The 20,537-nt window shown below is 34.4% G+C and overlaps 1 protein-coding gene and 1 non-coding gene across 6 annotated transcripts in view; one reads left to right on the forward strand and one right to left on the reverse strand.

Moving 5' to 3' along the window:
- The window catches only part of LOC101645873 (U2 snRNP associated SURP domain containing), a 61,073-nt gene that overhangs the window by 29,025 nt on the left and 11,511 nt on the right, over window positions 1-20,537 (reverse strand). Inside the window, exons 3-20 of one of the 5 annotated variants that reach the window (XM_030884803.2) lie at window positions 18,796-18,927; window positions 17,548-17,646; window positions 15,246-15,360; window positions 14,683-14,816; window positions 13,076-13,143; window positions 12,447-12,541; window positions 12,338-12,370; window positions 12,158-12,240; window positions 11,203-11,368; window positions 10,811-11,022; window positions 9,846-9,889; window positions 6,737-6,841; window positions 6,030-6,096; window positions 5,788-5,951; window positions 4,511-4,673; window positions 2,842-2,921; window positions 1,998-2,085; window positions 542-664 (exon numbers count right to left, since the gene is read on the reverse strand). In XM_030884803.2, the coding sequence (XP_030740663.1) occupies window positions 542-664; window positions 1,998-2,085; window positions 2,842-2,921; window positions 4,511-4,673; window positions 5,788-5,951; window positions 6,030-6,096; window positions 6,737-6,841; window positions 9,846-9,889; window positions 10,811-11,022; window positions 11,203-11,368; window positions 12,158-12,240; window positions 12,338-12,370; window positions 12,447-12,541; window positions 13,076-13,143; window positions 14,683-14,816; window positions 15,246-15,360; window positions 17,548-17,646; window positions 18,796-18,927 (1,971 nt within the window). Of the gene's footprint in view, window positions 1-541; window positions 665-1,997; window positions 2,086-2,841; window positions 2,922-4,510; window positions 4,674-5,787; window positions 5,952-6,029; window positions 6,097-6,736; window positions 6,842-9,845; window positions 9,890-10,810; window positions 11,023-11,202; window positions 11,369-12,157; window positions 12,241-12,334; window positions 12,371-12,446; window positions 12,542-13,075; window positions 13,144-14,682; window positions 14,817-15,239; window positions 15,361-17,547; window positions 17,647-18,795; window positions 18,928-20,537 lie in introns of those variants that run through there. The other 4 variants (XM_004712063.4, XM_045287444.1, XM_045287443.1 and 1 more) reach the window with 4 other exon arrangements.
- On the forward strand, window positions 1,497-1,620 carry LOC115868648. Its single transcript, XR_004045724.1, has one exon. It is a non-coding gene; the product is annotated as a U4atac minor spliceosomal RNA (small nuclear RNA).

Below are 20,537 nucleotides of genomic sequence, written 5' to 3' on the forward strand. Positions count from 1 at the left end.
ACCACCACCTCACCTCATTTTCTATTTAAAAAAAAAATCTCTCACTGCCATTAAGTGGATCCTGACTCACAGTGACCTTATCTGACAGTATAACTGCCTCTGTGGGGTTCCCAGAGTGTAATTCTTTGGGGGAGTAGAAGGTCTCACCCTTCTTCTAAAATATAGCTGGTGGTATCAGCTGTAACCCAATGCCACCTGCACTCCATATTTATTTATATGACTATCTTTAACAAAATGAAATTAGGGTACACATACACACCCCATATATAGACTGCTCTTACTTCTTTCCCTGTTCTACTTGCTCTCTTACGGGGCTTCGCATAGTTCATGAAAAAATTCCATTACCTTCCCATCCCATTTTCACACCAACTTTATGAAGCCTCCTCTAGCAAAGGCAGCCACACAAATTCACTCTTTAGTGGTAAGCAAGAGATATTTTTCATAAACAAGGAATACTCACACCTGTAACATACCACACCTCTAGTGTGCCCAACAAATAAATTTTAAAAACAAAAAATCCAACCAAACATTGTATACCCACCTCCGTTTCCTTTTCTTCAATAATATTTACAAGTCCTAAGAAAATATTTTGCAGTTTGATCAAAAATGGTTCTGGATAAATAGCCCAATCTTCCCATGCTCTGAAGCAGGTCATTACCCTTTGCTAAAATATAAAAAATAAACAAGAAACAAATTATTATTATAGGGCAGTATGTGTTAAACGAAACATCAGTTCATGAGAAATTACATCATAATTTCTATTTTAAATTGACATCCTTTATAACATTAGGTTAAAAATTACTTTAGTATAACTTTTTTTAAATGTTACCTTCCAATTAAAAGAAAAGAGGCAATCATAAAAAACAATAAACTAAAAGATAACAAAATACTTTATGTGGGAAGACTAACTCTTACATCACTACTGGAAGTATTAAGTCAAATTCTAAGAGATTGTATTATAGAGAATTCTGAATGTGAGAAAACAAAATTAGCCAAAATTTGAATCTCTAATGTTCCAAGAAGTACTCTCCCCTATTCTGGTGAATTCTGTTAGACCTTCCTTTGATTTTCAGTACATGAAGTCAAGTGATCTAAATGATGGGGGTCAATGGGAATCTTCTCAGGATAAAATACTTTCCTAACAAAAAGTCGTCTTCCTATAAATGTATATTTACTTGTTCAGTAAGCTATTTTATTTGACTTTCCTTAATGTTGGGCTATAGCTTAAGAGATTAAAAATGACCAAGTCTACTTTCTAAACCAAAAATTAAAATGCATCTTCCTTAATTCAGCCAAATCAATACCATTACAAAATAAATAATCTTCTGAATGCAATTTGTGAAAAAGTACTAATATTTAATTACACCCTCCCCCCAAAAAACCCCTCACTGCTATTGAGTTGATACAAACTCATAGCAATCCTATAAGACAAAGTAGAACTTCCCCTATAAGTTTCCGAGGTAGTAACTGTTTACAGAGTAAAAAGCCCTGTCCTAACCCTCCTTTTCTTGGGGTTGCACTACTATCCAATGAATGCATAGTGAGGGTAGTACTGCTAATGCCTACGCAACACTCGCATTAGCTAAAGCTCTGCTTTATTTTGATGCAACTTTGGGGGCGGGGGGGAGAGCCCTATCCTCCTCCTGCAGAGTGGCTGGTGGTTTTGAACTGCTGACCTTAGAATTAGAGGCCCAACTTGTAACCACTACACCAGGACACCTAATATTTAATAAGCACACCAAAAAATTACGACTAATATAAGCACACCTAAAAAAAGAACACTGATCAGTATACTTCCAAATTTCATAATTTATGACAGTAAAGAAAATTAATGGCAGAATTTTAAAGCTATGTTTTTCTAAAATATCCAAGTTTAAAGTACCATCATATACACTTGCATTATGTATTTTGCTAGCTCTCCAATGAGCTCCACCCTTATTTCATTGCACTGTTTTCCCTATCATTTTAAAACACAGCACAACAATAATTCCACATACCTTAAAGTTTTCAGACTGCAGATGGCCTTGAATTGTACGATAGGTAGCATTGAGGTCTGAAAATATCTGGCATAACTTTGTTTCAAAACTGAAATTCAAATAACATACTCTTTAAAAGCAATGTGTTGAACAGTCCCACACCCGTTTTACGTGCTAGCCAATGAAAACCCTCAAACTTCAAGTATTTTTTAAAAATTACTAATTTTTGTAAAAAGCAATGAATTTCAAACTGTAACTGAATTGCATTAGCTCTATTATTCAGAATTTTTCTCCTGCCAAATCTTGAGTCCTACTGTTTTATAATATTAAAAGCAACTTATCCACGCAAAAGACACCAAAGGTAAAGCTAAAGTGCTAAGACTAGGTCCAAGTCTCCAAACTGCCTTTTAGAACACTAGACATTAGTCTCCCTGAGGCTTACTTATACATTGAACATAAAAGGAGAACCAAGGAAGAGTTACTATACTAGTTACAATATAGCAACATAAATCCTTATTAAGAGAATACAGATCCTATGAATGATTAATTTTAGGTCTTTATTTTCTTCCCTTGTGTTTGTCATCATGTCTACCACTTCTTACAAAAGTAAACATACAATCTAAATGAAATTATTTTTTAATTCCATCTGTTTGTTTCAGTCTAGAAACCGATAGGAAATGAAAACTTTCAAATACTTTTAATAATTTCACTTAGAATTCTTAGTTCAATGAATACAATCAAATCGTACAAACCATCGAGAAATTCAAATGATATTATGGGGGAAAGGTGTTTATTAACAAAACAATCCTGTTTCTGAATTCCTTATCTTCTATTTCAGGAATAGTAGTTTAACTCATATACTTACAATTTTCTATAATATGAAGCATTGGCAACTTTGGCTGAAGAATTGTATAAAACATCAGAAACCAAATATAACCTGGCAATCTGTAAATGAGAAATGATACAAAGCACATTAAAAATTATAGCATACTTGAACTAAACAGCATTAACCAAATTTACCAAAACATCTGCACTAAGATAGTTTTATTGATTATTGTCAAATATTGGAAGGCACTTAGATGTCCTTTAACAAGTGAAGGGATAAACAAACTGCACACATCCATGCAATGGAGTATTATGCAGCAACAAAATCAAATTAGCTATCAAGCTACAAAAAGACAGAGGTGCTTTAAAAGCATACCACTAAGTAAAAGAAGCGACACGGGGTGCGATTCCAACTATATGACATTCTGGAAAAGAAGTGGTTGCCAGGGAGTCAGGGAGATGAACAGGGGAGCACAAAGCATCTTAAGCACAGTGCAACTAGTCTGCACAGTACCATAACGGTAGATACGAGATATTAAGAGACTTGTCAAACCCACAGAACTGCACAACAGATTAAATCTGAATATAAACTATTGGCGTTAATTAATAATAGCATCATCAGTATTGGGCTCATCGACTGTAATAAATGTTCCAGACTAACTCAAAATGTTATTAAGAAAAATAGTGAGGCGGTTGGGGTGATGTTTATAATGGGAACTCTGTCCTTTATTTTCTGTAGACCAAAACTACTCTTGAAAAAAAAACTCTTTTAAAAATCATTAGTCAATATCTAGAAAAGTTCTGTAGTATCATATCTTGGAATCGGGCATAAATCTGCTTAGCTGTACTTTATAATTACAATTGTGGTAAAGTGAAGTTTCTTAATAAGGTTTTCTCCCCATGTTTCTATAACTCCCACCCAATGACTGGGTGCAAACGTTGTGGTATTCTACACACATAGACTATCAAGAGAGGGGGACTGTCAATTTTAGCTGACATTGCCTAAATTGGCAGAGGCAGTACAGACCATGTTATATTGAGATCAGAGGCTAAGGTAAGGAGTCAATGAGACAGAACAAAGAAGCAGGTTGACTTCTGGGTCCACAGAGGCAGAGAACTAGAGAGAAATTTGGTTTACGGCTGAGGAGAAGTGCTGCTGGGGACCAATAACTCTAGCCTTAATATTTTCTGTTCCTGGCTTGTAGTAAACCTGTTAACTTCCCTAACACACTTGTTTAATCATGAGCATCGTCTGTGATTTCTGTGCATCCACTGCATTGAGTTCATCAAACTTTGCAGAAAGGTAGTGTCATAAGAGGAATGGCGAGTGACAGAACAAAGTAAAGACAGAGTGGAGGCAGTCTAACATCTGCCTCATCACAACAGGCATGGTGAAGAGATGGACTTCTACTGTAGACACGACTTTACACAAACTTTACATATGCTACTTTACACAAACACTAATTAGAAAAGTAAGAAATACATCACCACATCCGTGATAAAAATTTTTTAACTCAAAGACACTTCAACTTGTTGATAAATTGTAAAACAATAAACATAAATGTTTCTCAGGTAGGAGGAAAATAAGACCACATGAGAAAACTTTCTACCAATCAAGTTCTTCATGCAAAAATGTAAACCACTTCTATTACAAAAAGAATCCACCAACTGTTTCATCTTTAATAATTCATAAAGAAAAATTCCCATACCTTTTTAGGAAGGGGTGTCTTTAAGATGGACAATGACTCCGTGATGCAATCCACGATTTCTTCAGCAGCTTCAGCATTATTTAGACAGAAAACCATCGCATCCCCAATATCATTCTTCCTGGGAGTTAGTCCTCGTAAGATTTCTTCTAATTTATCCCTCTGTCTGAATACAATTATTAAAACTTGTAAATACTTAACAGATACAAATTTCAGATGGCATCAGCTTCTCCCAAACTATTTTTTTAGACTCCACAAGGAAATAAATAGACAGACCCTTTCTAAAAAGATCTACAAATAATCACATGAAATAAATTAAACACGTGAAAAAATTTTGGATGTTTTTCTCACCACCCTGATACTAAAAAATCTACTGGCTGGTCGACTACCATTACTGACCACTCTTAAAGGGATCACAATAGAAATTCCCTATTAGAAAGAGTAGGGGAAAGTTCAAAATCACAAAACAAAGGCCAGGTTTACTGGTCTGATAGAGCCTAGTGGAACCTCAAGACTATAGCCCATAGACATCCTTTAAGCACAGAACTGAACTCACAAGCAGCAATCAACTTTCAGCCAAGCAATAGATAGATTTATAAGGTAAACAATAACACTTGGGAAGTACCCACTCCACAGAATAATCAACCAAGGATGATTGCTTTAGCTCAAGGACTAAAATGGTAGGAAAGGAAGAATGGAATCAAGAAACACAGCCAAAGGTGGTATGAGAGGTCGTCATATTGCAAGGTTTGCAATCAATGATATGAAAGAAAATGTTATGACTGGTCAAATGGAAAACTGACTTGCTCTGTAAGTCAATTTACAATAAGTGTTTAGTTTTATTTTAAAAGATCACTACTTTTACCAGTAAGGAGAGGTTAATGGTCAACTGCACAGTTTTACTTTGCCAAGATGCATGCTTAAAATTATATGACAGGATGAACAATGTTACCAGTTTTAAAATTTTAAGTGGAAAAAAATTACTAGAGGAAAACATCTGTAGAAAGACTAATTTTTCTTTTAATCATTTTACTGGGGGCTCTTATAGCTCTTATCACAATCCACAGACTCATCCATTGTGTCAAGCACATTTGTACATGTGTTGCCATCATCATTTTCAAAACATTTTCTTTCTACTTGAGCCCTTGGTATCAGCTTATCCCTCCCCCGCCCTCCCTCATGAGCCCTTGATAAATATAAAACTTTTTTTCGTGAAAGGTTGCATTTTTACTTCAGGGACTTTTCTGAATACGTAATAGAAAGGGGGATAAACAACTTACTCTTCCTTAAGTGCTCCCTTTTTACTAGGTTCCTCCACAGATGCTTCCGTCTCTTGCTCTTCTGACATCCCGTGCAGGTATGGATTTAAAGGTGGTGGCCTCCAAAAAGATCCATTTTTGAACATACGAAAATCTTCTGTTCTCCACTTAATTGGAGAATCTCCCTAATGAAAGTCCAGAAAATTACTAGAAAGGTCTATCAAATTAGAGTCAAAATTAACCAAGTAACTGATTTTACTTGCCTGCAGAATAGAATAAAGCTTCCACCTATAATAAACATGAGCTGGCGTCTGGTTTTCAAATAAGAACCTAAAACAAAAGAGACACATTACACATCACATTCTTTTTAACAACGAGCTTTCCGCAAGTAAATTTAAACAAGAGGACTTTTTATTTTGCCTTAATTCCTTCTAAATAAAACAGAAAATGAGGTCCCAGAAGAGAAATCCAGACCCACCACTGCTAGCCATCCTCCACCCCAGCCTCTCAGTGACTGACTCTGATGCTCTGAAAGGCACCACGCACACTGCTGTCAGCCTTACAGTCAATTTTGTGAAAGACTGTTGTATCTGTGTATCTGGCAATGATTTTTCTCAAACCTCAATTTCAAAAGCGGTGTTTCTACACTACTTAAATTAAAAAGTATTATAACTTCTTAGACACCATTTCCATTCAGAAGATAAGCACTTTCCTTTAAACTTCATTTGGTTTCAAATATCTCCTAAGACTCATTTTTGAAAAGTATAATGAAAAGGTTTTTCCCTTCTAAAGAATGATGAAAGCATTGCATGTAACTGATTAAATAAAAATATTACGGAAGATCAACCCAAACAGCTTAGTCTAATGAAAATGCCTTTCATATTAAAACAAAGAACCCCACACATTATATGGCATTATCTTTAGATATTTTTTAATCTCAAAGAATTAAAAGTAGTTTTAACATGCACACCTGAACATAGGGTTGTTGATTTCTCTGTTCATAATCATAGCTTCAAACATTGGCCCTTCACGAACAACAAACTCTATCATTCGATGTATCAGGGCAAGTAAATTCCTACAACAACAACACAGTTAAAGAAAATGGATTCAGACCTACCACTATATAAAACTACAATTGACCTAAATTACTATAATTGTGCAGGAAACCATTATTTTGCTGCCTAATGAATTTTAAACAGCAAAGTAACCTGGAGCACATGGTAAAGCCTTGTGCATTAAGAGGGATGGTACAGTGGGGACAAGGAATGGGAAGGAAAGGGAGGTTGGGAAATCACAACAAAGCCTGATGGTAACAAAGATTTACTGTTCTAAATGGTTGTTTTCCAAATGAAAACATTAAATTATGAATTACAACTAATTGGAAAGCAATAAATATATAAAATCAGTCCCTTATAGCTTACATGTTATAATAGCCATGTAAAGGCTTATACACTGTTTTTTTTAAAAGAAAATATTTCTTAAACAAGCAGTTCTGTGGTGGTACTGAAATGTTACAACCATGTCTATAACTTATAAAACTGCAGAACTGTTTGACATGTTTAAGGCCTGATTTAATAAAAAATCCATCTACTGCCTGTTGTTTGAGTACACGTATACCAGATAAGAGTTTTTATTGAATCTGACCTTTAATGAGGCAACATCCCTTTGGATCACACTTCCAACTAGTTCATGTAATTCATGAAATGCATAATCCTGTCTTATGTATTATGAATCAATGAAGTAATTACAGCGGCAAAGCCTTAAATGCAATCTACTCTGTCCAAAAATACTCCAAAAGGGGGACAATAGTGAGATGCCCTCCCCATTTTCCATAACAACTACTTTCTAATTACTCAGCCAAAACAAACATTTCTGAGTGTGTAATCATTTTATTGGTTGGGCTCACAGAAAGTCTTGGATTTTTAAAATCTGAAGCTGGGTTCTACAATCATGTGATACTTCATTAGACTCCAAACACACTTTTCGACAGATTTTGTTATTAGGTAAAAATGACTACTGTTAGCTGCTTTTGATGTCTCATTTCACCAGTCCCCCAACATAGAGTTGGCAAATAAGTGGGAAAAGCAAAAGGATATTGGCTCTTGGTACAAGGCACACACTAAATTAACACCTTTAGCATTCCCAGCTCAAATCAAGTTCATATAACTGCTAAAATATAAGTATATAGTTATAGAACAAAACATTTTTCATTTGGCTCTATAATGTCCTGCTTCAGAGTACATAAATAATAAAATAATTTATCTTATGGTGGTTGTGGTTATTTTCTCCATTTTCACACAAACCTACTTAAGTGGACACTAGAATCTCTACATAATGAACAAGTTAATTTAAACCTAAAGAAGGTCATAAATTATATGACCATTAATATCTTTACTAAAGGACAGCTCCACGGTTAAATCTCTTACTTCAACATCAAGTTGTCAAAAGACCAAAAGTATCTCTTCATTTTAACCTAAAAATTACTCTTCTTTTACAGAAGTATTAAATGCTCTGCAAGCATGCAGTTCTTGATATCCCAATAAGAATACATTTTCAGCTTCTACATAATTAATAACATTATTTAGAAGATGATGTAAAATAATGATTAGGTTCCCAGGTTCCTACTAATGAGCCAAATTAAAGCTAAGGGGAATTTTATGTGATTATCGTAATAGATGAAACCAATTATTAGATGAGCAAATGCTATACATCCAGAAACATGTGAGAATTAAATCAAAAGCAACTTGACATCAGCACTAAAGATAGATGAAAAATGGTTTAGCAAGTTTAAAATAAAGAATTTATACTAATGGTGAGTCAAGATTTTACAGTAGAATGTATATTCAAAACTAAAATTTTATTTATAAATAAGCTGAATCACATGTAAAACTAATGCTGGATATATCCTTTTTGAATGCTGTCAAAATATTGTCCAATGAATTTATTATCAGTTGGAAAAAAAACCCACTAGTTTTAAATAGGCTTGTAACTTAACTATTTTTAGAAACATTAATTTTTAAAAGCTTTAAAATGACTTATTTAAAATCAGAATCTGACAATTAGTTGTCACTGAATTGGATTTAAAATTATTAAATTCATAATCACACTCCTTTCCCCTAAGTATTGTGTTTAATTCTTATTTTAAAAAAACAGTGGCTATTTTATATCAGAATTAAACAGTGTAGTACAAAAAGGTGATATATTTTAAAGTGTATTTATTTTAAAATGATCATCTTAATCTGGGCAACAAAAAAAAAAAAAGTCTCTCAAGTTATAATAAAACCACATTTATTGGAGTTGATCGTACCAATGTCTGGTCAAAAACTGTATACTTTCCCAATCCATCCCATGATGTTTTCCTGGTCCCCCGCTGCCGCAGACAGTTCAGCTGGTGTTGCTCACCAAGGCCAATGTCAAAGAGAATTTGGTAGTCTTTTGTGTTCATTTATTACTCAACCAATGTTGTGTTCTTGTGTTTGGGAAAAGGTCTAGCTTGACTGAGCAAGAGCATACCTAGAGGAATTCTTCAGCATGTTAAAAAAAATTTTTTAAAGAAAATAAAAAAAGCCCACGTCTTTGTCATTGGGAAAAAAATGTTTGAGTATGTCCAGTGTTCATGAAAATTATCAAAATTTCTTCTTAACATCAATTAGGACAAAAGCAAAGCTGTGTCTTCAGTAAGGAAAGCTTATGTGTTAACTGTTCATTATTCAAAACCAAGAAAAACTAACAGGCTGGTACAAACTGCAGCACTATCTAGAATTAAAATACATTTAACACACCTATCTCCCCATCAGAATAGTCTATTAATTGAATAGCAATTCCACATTAAATCTATCAAATACATTCTAATGTTAAAGGTATAAAATTCTCTACATTGTCAAAAATAAAAACAAAAAAGCTTAGGACAAAGTTGCAGAGCATAATAGTTTGTTCAATTTCACACTTTCCCCCCAAAAGGTACTGGGAAGAAACCATTGCTCAGTCAAGATATTCCCTTTTCCTCAACACCACTTATTTTAATTCAGAAGGGGATATTGTCTATATTTAGATCAGTAATAATAAAGAAAAACATGTACCTTTCTGTTGGGATAACCACTTTGACTATGGCTTGCGACAGAGTCTGTATATGAAGTCACATCAGATAATAAACATAGAATATGTGAGTATTGTTAACAAGTAACAAGCAAAAATATACATATGCATTGAAAATACTACACATCTAATCACAAGTTTTGCAGGCAATCACTGCACTTGAAGTAATTATACACTAAGCAATTACATAAATGCAAATGGAGGTGTTCAGTGAACAATAAATGTTCACCAAATGCAAAGAATCAGAACATTCCTGACAGAATGCACATCAATGCACTGAAATAGGTACTACACTGAGAATTATCAGATAAAGATTTTAAGTTGTGAAATAATTAACTGTTTGTCTCTCACCACAGTTTTCTACTTCGTTCCCAAGCCTTTAAAACCAGCCCTATCATTTTAAGTGTAATTAATTCATAACAGAACCAACAAATTCTTGCAACTTGAAATTAAGTTGGCTTTATGTTTAATGAAAATACCCTTTGCTCTTACTGAAGTAGGTAACTATTTAAAAAATTTTAAAAAACCCACAAGCTCTGAAATACTCTAATACCTCAGATCTTGAGAACTAACTTAGCTAACTGCCATGGGAACAATTCAACTATTTAGGAAATCTCCCTAATTGAGAAGTCACTTAACCAAATATAAATAATCACTTTCTCAGAACAAAGTACATTTAGATACTGCACTTAAGCAAACCTGGATACAACAGTGAAGGAAAAACAAACAAACAAAAAACCTTAGCAAGTGGTCAAAAAAGGAATGGTAGCCACAAATAAGATTTGATATAGGGATTCCATGGGCTAAGGCAGGGAACACATCTAGTTAAATCCTTAATAAGAGTTGTCAAACAATTACACATGTATTTCCTATGAAATTGTTGAAAAGAAATACTACCACAGACAGTATTTACAATAAGAAGCAGCCCTATATACATTTATTTAATTACCTTATCAAAATCCTCCTTGTTCTTAGGTGGCGGTAACATGGGAGCATTGGGGTTCTTTAATCGCTCTCTAGGCTGCGCATTAAAAGGCAGTCCTGATGGGGGTGGGGGGAGTGTGTGCTCCATCAAGGAAGGTGGAATGTATATTGGATGTGGAGGAATCGGTACAGCTTTACCCCAACCCAATTTCATTTCAAAAGACATAATCATCTTTCCTGCAATAAAGAAAACAAAGGTCACTTTGACAACCCTTCAAAAGAACATTTTTGAATGTTTGGTAAATGAATCTTCATGTTCAGTCTTAGCATTACTTATCCATTTCCCCCCCCAAAATTTTATAAGCTTTCCAGACCCAAAATGTGTCTGAATTCTATAACTCACTAAAAGTTCCTTACCATTTAAGTTTTTTAAAGCTCTTTCAGCATCTCTTCTATTCATAAAGGCCACAAAGCCACAATTTCTCTCTCTTGCTCTTTCTTCATCAGTTCTAGGCCACATAATTTTGACACTGGCTAATGGTCCAAATCTTCCAAATTCTTGGCATAGCATTTCTTCATTCATCTGTAAGAAGGTATTAGAGATTTTTTTGTATGTAAAAAGAAAAGAAAAACAAAATTAAGCCAAAAGAGAGCAAAAAAAGCTTTTGCAAATTGAAACAAACAAAAAAAACCTATGTATTAAATAGTTTCAACTTTCTATTCAAGTACTAAGAACTACACAAGCTTAAAAATAAATCCTTTCCTTATAACAATTGTTTTACTTTGAGAGTGACCAAGGTTGGGAAGACACATTTGTTGGAAAAATCAAAACTTTACTTCTCCTTTGCCTTTCTACTTTTCTGCTTCCAAGATTCTCGGTCTTTCTTATAAATAAGCTGTTCTACAGCAGTGGATGGTTTAGTGATTTAGTAGCCACTTCAGACAGGATTGGTTGGCACATTTAACTCAAAAAGAGAATGTGTTAGTGAAAGAAAAAAAGGAATCTGGTCACTTTTTCTTTTCAAGCACCCAACTCCCAGCATAATCCAAAACAGAAAGAGTAAACATGCAAAAGTCTACATACATTTTTTTCAGAGTATATTATATACAACATATCCTGATTTCATAAACACAATTATAACAAAATGAGCATTTAAAAAAGCATTGCAAATTCAGAGTAGATCAATACTAATAATAATGCTGATTTTAAGAAACTGTACCAAGATAATTTGGCCCATACCCATTTAGTATGAAGTTGGTTAGATAATTTTAAATGCTATTTCCACTAACGCTGTTTTGTTTTCAAATTGACTGATAAAGCAGTTTTCTTCCAAAAGTATTGCCCAAACCTCATTATTTTTTCTAATACTACCTGTGGATTAATGTTTCCAAGGTATAAATTAGTGGTGCTTGGGTCTCCTACATCATGTGAGCCAGGTGCATAATCATCAAGAACTAGAATAAAAATCGGGGGGGGGGAAATATTATAACCTGCAAAATTAAAGTCTGGACAATTTTTGTAAATTAAAAAAGCAAAAAACTGTATTACCACCAGATGATCTATTTCTTCTTGAAGGCGCATCCACTTTAAAAGGACAAGAAAACATTTCTTAGTCTATAGAATAATTAATCACAAATATAAATATTAAAATGTCACTTACTAGAACGACGCTGACCGTCAGAATCTGACTGAGGTGGTTCAAATCGACTTAATCTGCCTTTTGTCTTATGTCTTTCATCACGCTCTTCTTGAATTCTGTTGAAAATATTTGAAATCACTGACAAGGAACCACGCTTGCTGTTTTGCATACAGTAAAAAAAGAACTGATCCAGATACTTCCCTCAAATAACCTAAGATGTGAGCAATCAAATGCCAGTACTAACAACATCCTAGTGTAGAACCCTCAACTATAATACAGCAAATAGCAAATTTCTCGTGTATCATTAAAATGAAATATAAAGCTAATTTTTAAGGCAACAAGGAAATCTGTATTAAAACTACAGGATTTATTAGTTGTCCTCATTCACCAAGTGAGTACGTGGCTTCCAATGCAAACACAGGACTCCCGAAAACAAATAAATTAACTGAATTGAATCATAATGCTAACAACCTAGGAGCTGAATTGAAGTTTAATTCCGCTTCAGAACATACCCTACAAAGTAACACTATCCTATCTAAAAGAACCTTATGTTAAACTGGTTAGTAATAACTGTTTAATCTCTACACTACATTCTTTATACCTGCATCTCCATGAGCGTAGGGTAGGTGCTCCCCCCCTATAAAACTTACTGTTTTAATTCTTCTTTGAAGAGTTCCAAATTGCTTTTTTTCTTTTCTTTCTCCCCTTTCTTCAGTGGCTACAAAAGACATGACAGTTATACATTGCACAAAACAGTTCAATAATTAAATCACAAAAATCAGTCTTATTTTAGTGCAATGTTTATGTTCTCATTATTAAGGGAAAATAAATGTCTATTATCACTAAGCTTCCCTTTCTGCCTCTCCAAAATAACACCTGATACTATCTTCAAAATGACAATTAGCCGTGTTCAAGTGAAGGATCCAGTAAGGCATCCCTCAAAGGTCTGTCTGTGTGTGAACAAAGATAATGACCATCAAGTAACTGAACTGCCATGTAAGTGACCTACTGCCAAAATGATGCACTCTTCAAAAGCAATCACTTTAAAATGATAGGAGTTCCAAAAAACCTTTCGAATCCCTCTTTAAAACGTCTTTCAGAGTTCCAAAACAATTCAGTAGGGCCAAGAAAACTTGTACAGGAAAGTTTATAGCAGCATTACACTTAACAGGCCAAGTGCAGAAACCACCAAATGCCCATCAAACCATAAATAAATAAACCAAAATGTAGTACGTACCTTAATAAAATGGACATTAATCTACTAAAAAAGGGAATGAAGTTATGCTGACATGGATGACTCTTACCTCTATGATGCTAAGTGAAAGATGTCAGATAAAAAAATCCGTGTTGTATGGCTTCAACAGCATGAAAGTCACAGAGGGAGAAAGTAAAAGAGTGGTTGCCCAGGGACTAGAGATAAGGAATGCCTCTACTGATCATAGGGTTTCTTTCTAGGTTGATGAAAATATTCTAAAATTGGCTAGTGGTGATTATTGCACAAGTCTGTATTCATTAATATTCCTCCTTTAATTGCACACTTTTAAAAGGTGAATTTTATGGAATAAGAATTTTACCTCAATAGGACTTATTTTAAACATTGTTTCAGAGATATTTTAAAGGCCTCATTAAAACACGAGAAGACGCATCTCATTATTCAATATAATTTTATGTATTCACCAATTTGGCACTAAAAGATTTGGACTTACATTTACTTACCATCTCCTTAAAAACTTCACCTTGAGGGTGAATAAAATCTTTCTAATCCTGAGACTATGTAAAACAAAACCAAAATGCCACTAATTCTGTTAATTCCAGGTAAATCCCCAAAATGTTCTAAGCAACAGATATTGATGTGACATACAGACATAGTCTGAATAGCTCTGCTTAGATTGTTCAAAAAAATCCATCATTTTACACTTAAATCAAGAATTAGTCAATTTTTCACTTTAATTGAAAGCCTAACTAGTAAATAAGAATTACATATGGAGATATACAAACTCAGCCAATAGAAACATTCTATAACTATAATCACAGCACAGCAAGGTGAGTACAGTCACATAAATGTTCTGCTCAAAGAGTGTGAAAACAATATGAACAATGTGCCTTATTCTAATTCTGTCACTTAAGTAGACTACTGGGTTAGAAAGCATCAAAGGTCAACCTCTACCCCCAAAAAACTAAAAAGCCAAAGTCCAGCTCACAGTTGAAGTACTGACAGTGTCATTGGTGGCAGCATCTCTGAATTCAGAGGACTTACAGGCTTTTTGGTTTCTATCACAAGAAGAGATGGTGGTCGTTCATTGGATGACTGACTTGGAGGATTCTTTTGATCTGCAAATCTTGAAGATGGTTTATAAATTTTACCTCTTTTTTCATCAGTTTCATGTTCCTCTGAAATTTAAAACATTAAGTTTCAAAACAAATTTCACATTATTTGGATTTCATTTATCATTTTTACATCAAAATAAAAAATAGGTTTTTAGTATTCAGATTTGTCAGACAAAAATATAAAGCTATTTTTACTGTCGGTTCCTTAAAAAATATCAATTTAATCACTTAGAGTAACATTATAAAACATGTGAAATTTTAGTAAATGCACTGCAGTCTCTAAACCTGAATGGTACAAAATATTCTTTAATGTTATCTGGCTCCAACTTCTCGCTAATCAACTCTGGACATTTATTTTGCCAATAAACATCACAACTAGAGAGTGCTAATAGGAAATGTGAAACCATGAAGCAATCACAGTTCTTTCATCCTATCTATCAGCAGTCAATCAAGGAATACGATCTGCTCAAGGATTACAATACTCACCCTTACCTTTAGCTGCATTAACAACACCACCTCGTACAAATGTTTTCACTTTATTACCATCACTTCCTTCAAAAGCAGCAAGAAATTCCTCATAGATCTCGGCAGCTGCCTTTTCATCCTCCTAATGTATATCAAAATATTAATGGTTATCAAATAATATAAAAATTCTTCCTGAACATAGGGTTAAATTTATCAATGAATAAGACAACCTCCCCTCTCTGGGGAAAGTAGCCCTAAATAAGTAGTGAGATTCTTAATAGAGCTATATTCCAAACCCACTGCCCACTGAGTCAATTCTGACTCACAGCTCCTTAACAGAGCCACATTCCAAGCCCCTGCCCAGTCAATTCTGACTTACAGCAATCCTATGCAGGGTTTCTGAGGCTATAAATCTTTTACGGTAATAGGAAGACCCATCTTTTTCCTAAGGAACAGCTGGTGGATTTGAATTGCCGATCTTGTGGTTGGTAGTTCAATGCTTACCCAATAGTACAGCCAGGGCTCCTAGAATTCTTAGTTGATATTAAATATTAATTTTCAAACTAATAGAAGTTTTACTACTCTGCTGGCAATTTGTGCAACAAGAAAAGGGTCCACTAGTTTTATGTGGATGTGTAAATTTCCTTAATGATTCAAATGCTACATTACCTGAGTACTGACGATAAGATGTTAGTCTATTAATGCTTATGAAGTTTCCAAGACATGGTAAGAAAGGTTTATGTTTCAAACTCTCCAAGACAAGAGTACCACATATTACTACTCCAGTCTCTAAATTTCTGCTCTAGGTAGATGGCATTTCTTGCTTGAAAAAGCTCAGAGCGTTATCATTTTCAATTATAAATATTCTAAACATCCTCAAAACATGTATGAATAGAAAGGTCAACAGCACAAAACAGATAATCCCCAGGTAAATATAATGGTGATGTGTGCTGCCCAAAATGAGCCCCCAAGACAGCAGAAGTGGGCCCCCCCACGGGGTTTTCTAGGGCATCATCTACACAGGAGATGCCAGGCCTTTCTCCTCTAGAGCTGCTGTCAGCTAGTAGCGAGTGCTTAACCACTGCACCAACAGGGTTCCTTAATAAACATGACAGTCCGTGCATCGAATACCAAGCTTTTTAAAAATGTTAGGCAAAGAGGATAGTCATTAGAAGGGAAAGAAAGAATGCATCCATATACTCCACATGATGTATATCAGGGTACACTGCAAATAAATCAAATCTACTTTTTTTGAAAAGTGAAAGCACAAGTACTAGCAGAAAATATGGAGAAATTCCTTTAAAATTTCCTTTAGAAATAGAGGAAAAAATGAACCGGAAAACCAGAAACTATAAGGAAAGCTGTCATATTTCATTACCTAAGAATAAACAGTTTTCTCATGGAAAAACAACTAGAAGGAAAATAAAAACACAATTGGCAAACTGGAGAAATTTGTGTACCACTTTGTAGACAAAATGTAAATACACTTAATAGAGACTCTAAAAATAGATGTGGCCTACTAACTTACAAGGAAAAAAGGCAGACAGTTCACAGAAACAAAATCTGCTCAATCTTGCTCAAACGGAAAATGCAAAAGAAAAACTGCACCAAAAATCTTTTTTTCACTCAGCAAATTGGGACACGTAAGGAAAACAATCAGATATTGCTAGTCAGAAATTTAGGTTATTCTGCCCATCACAAGAGCAAGCTGACAATGTCTAGAAAATCCACCTTTATCTATTTTCCAGTAGTAATGTCACTTATGGAAACATTTTCCAAAGACACAGTAGCAAAAATCACAGAACAGAAAAACTATGCATAACACTATTCTGTATACTATTTATAATGGCAAAACATCAGCCACAAATATCTCAATAGCATTTCAGTTGAAAACTGTAATGATTATAAACCTGTCCATACAGCTATTTAAAAATAAAATGAGGAAATTTTCTATCTTCTGCTACATAATACTCTGAATATAACTTTAGGTTAAAAAAAAAAAGGCATGGCCAAGAAACGTGTCCTTTAACTGGCATACTTTTGCTAACCTAAGAAAGGGCACAGGAATATGCTACGTGTTCATAGTTGCAAAAAGAGCAGAACAGGGTGGGGCAGAACCTGCTACACAGAGAGGAGGAGGAGAAACAGGGTGAAGGGAGCACGAATACGTGAGGAATCCTTGAAGATACTCCTGTTACCAACTTGACGGGGCGACGGAAGATGACCTGGAGGTCAAGAAATGCTGGAAACATTTCTCTACCTTCCCGCTGATTGCTTCCTTAGATACACTCCTTCCTTAAGCAAATTCAAATTACACTTTAGACATTACCTTTTTCTTTAATTCTTCTTGTTCTTTCTTACTTAATGTTCGCTTAGCTGTACTCATTTTCCCAATACTGAATGCTTTGAGTTTGTTTTCTAGAAGAGGCTATACAAAGAAAGAAAAAGCATACATTTACATATACATTGCTAACTGTAACTTAAAAACCTCAAATGGAAAAAAAAAAAAAAACCTCAAATGATTACAAAGTCTTAAGAATAGGTGACTTGTTTTGAATTTATCAGTAATACCCACGGGTAGGTTTTGATAAAATTACTCATTAAGGAGCGTCTATTTGTTAGTTCAATGTCAGTAATATGCAAAAGCCATTTTTTCTTACGTTAAAAAAAAAATCAAACATAGAGGAAGATACCAAATCTTACAACTCATATAACCCATTTGTTGGCTGTAAGACTAGAAAGCACTTGAGGAGGGAAAGTACAGGTGGTTCTGAGTTAAAAAAAAAAAAAGTGCAAGAAAAGAGAACCTCAGATAGAGATACATTTCCAAAGTCCCACAACAGGAATCCATCATTCCAGGTACCATAAATGGCATAATTTACATTTCGATTGCAGTAAATTAATTCATTCACTATCAATAATCCCTATGATTATGAGCATATGAACTTAATTTTCTTTATTAAGAATGTATCATCCACAGTATTTTAGGTTTCAGTCCACCTGAGCCTATACAGATTAATTATGAATATAAGAAAATAGTAGTTTCATGAATTCTTCATTAATTTAACTTAGAAGTAATTTTCCTGTAAAATATGGCCTGAAAAAATTGTCTATAGACCTGAAGGTGTTCAGTTAGTTATTCAGTTATTCACTTAAGTATTGTTATAATTCTTATCTAAAACTTTAAAGAGAAATGTTTACTAAATCTAACCTAAGATATTAAATGTGTAATTGAAATCTTATAATTGAAATTGAAAACTGATTTTCCCCCTACACAGTAAGTTACAAAATTAGGCTTTGTCAATCCCTTTGTAATTAAATGGCCTTTCTACTGAGGCTCTCTGTGACCACTCACTATGTTTTAATCATCTATTTATTTCCAGTTACAAATATGTGGCACTTGCTTCAGTAAATGTTTGAGAAAGGGAGGAAAGTTAAATCTGATCATCATTCGTTCACATCCAAAGCCCCTTGTTTTTTAAGTAAAATTCTTAAATGAAATATATTTCACATGCATGCTAAAACACTCTACATGTTTTACCATTAACTCTATCTTATATTCTTTATCAAAACTCACTCTTGAGAGGTTCTGATGGGGAGAATCACAAAGATTTTCACGGCTACTTTCACTCCTATAATTATGTTTTCGTGGGCTCTTTGGTCGTGTCCGAGATGGCATATCACTATCTGAGGGTCCCGATGAATCCATCTTCAAAAAAAATAAAATACATTCTTAGAAAGGTCATTATATAGTACTGAAAGCTAAAAGTAACTCAAATGTCCAAATGATGACAAATTTCATTATACCCTACCAAAATTCACATTGCTTAATATAAGCTCTGATCTCATCAGAAAGGTCAAATACAGAGGAAGTTTTCAATAATTCTGATTTGTATTTGAAAGTTCTAAGTTTACTGCTAACAACAAATAATTTTCCTTGAAATTTAACAAATACATTTCTGCATTTTCAAGAAAAATGTCTACCAAACACTTAAGTCTGAGACTAACCAGTTTGTCTGTCAGCCTTCCTCAGAAGTTAACATAATACTTCAGGGGGGAAAAAATCAGCTATTTCATTTTCAATTCAAATAATCACATAAATATCGTCCCCTAAACATAAACATCATACTTTACTTAATGTGGAGCCCTGGTGGCCTAGTGGTTACAAGTTGGGCTGCTAACCACAAGGTCAGCAGCTTGAAATGACCAGCACCTTCACAGGAGAATGAGGCTTTCTACTCCCAGTTAAGGATTCCGAAATTTACAGGGGCCATTTGACTCTGCTCTATAGTAGAACTGACTTGGTGGCATTGAGTTATGCATTAATGTAATTTCATCACAAAAATTTAAGAGACCCAAACACATGGTCAACACGGAAATAATACTGCATTAAAATTTCTATCGCTTCGTCAAGAACATTCATACAAGTGTGTTTTCTCTGTGCCTAATAGTCAGAAACCCAGGTTGGCAGTTTGAAGCCACCAGCAGCTTTTCAGGAGAAAGACTGAGCTTTCTATTCCCATGAAGTCACAGTCAGGGAAACCAACAGGGGTCACTCTGAGTTAGCAGTGACTCGATAGAAGTGAGTTTGGGGTTTAACAGTAAAAAATGCAATTACTACTAGTACATCTGGGTGCGACTACCCAGATTCATGCTAAGGTGCCAACATTTTTACCTACCAATTGCTTTTGCACCATCATTGCGATTGTCAACATGTTTTAAAAAGTTAAAATGTCTTAGTACTATTAGAAAATAGCATTGAATTCACAGCCTCCTAAAGATCCACAAAGATGCTCTGAACACTACTATAGTAACACAAAAGAAGTTTACTACATTATTCAAAATGTCAAAAAGCTGTTAACAAAAACTACCATACTTTGGTAGTACATCTAAGAGAACAATAGAGAAATTACCATGATTCCTATGCAAGGATAATATATGTGAATCAAGTTTCCTCTTATCAACACACAACGAATTGCACTGCCTCCCCACACACAACACCCCACCCTCACCACCACCCTGCCCAGTACAGACCGTAATGGTGTCCTTAAAAAGAAAAATAGAGCTATGTGAGTTGACTTGTCAAGCGTTTTCAGTAGGTGTGCTGGCAGTTAAGAAAAGAATGAATATGATATAATCCCATAGTATACCTAGTCCTCGTTTCTTGACTATCTCATTGTTTGACTATTTTTGTATTTATGACAGTAGTAAAAGATCTACTATCCGTGGGACAGGAGGAGAATCAAGGGAAATAGAGGAAAGAGCTGGGAGGAAAAGGGCATTTATAGAGCTCTAGATAAAGACATGTACATATGCAAA

The sequence above is a fragment of the Echinops telfairi genome, unplaced genomic scaffold (assembly GCF_000313985.2).
Source record: "Echinops telfairi isolate 266 unplaced genomic scaffold, ASM31398v2 ScPeMD7_16;HRSCAF=60, whole genome shotgun sequence".
Taxonomy (NCBI): Eukaryota; Metazoa; Chordata; class Mammalia; order Afrosoricida; family Tenrecidae; genus Echinops; species Echinops telfairi.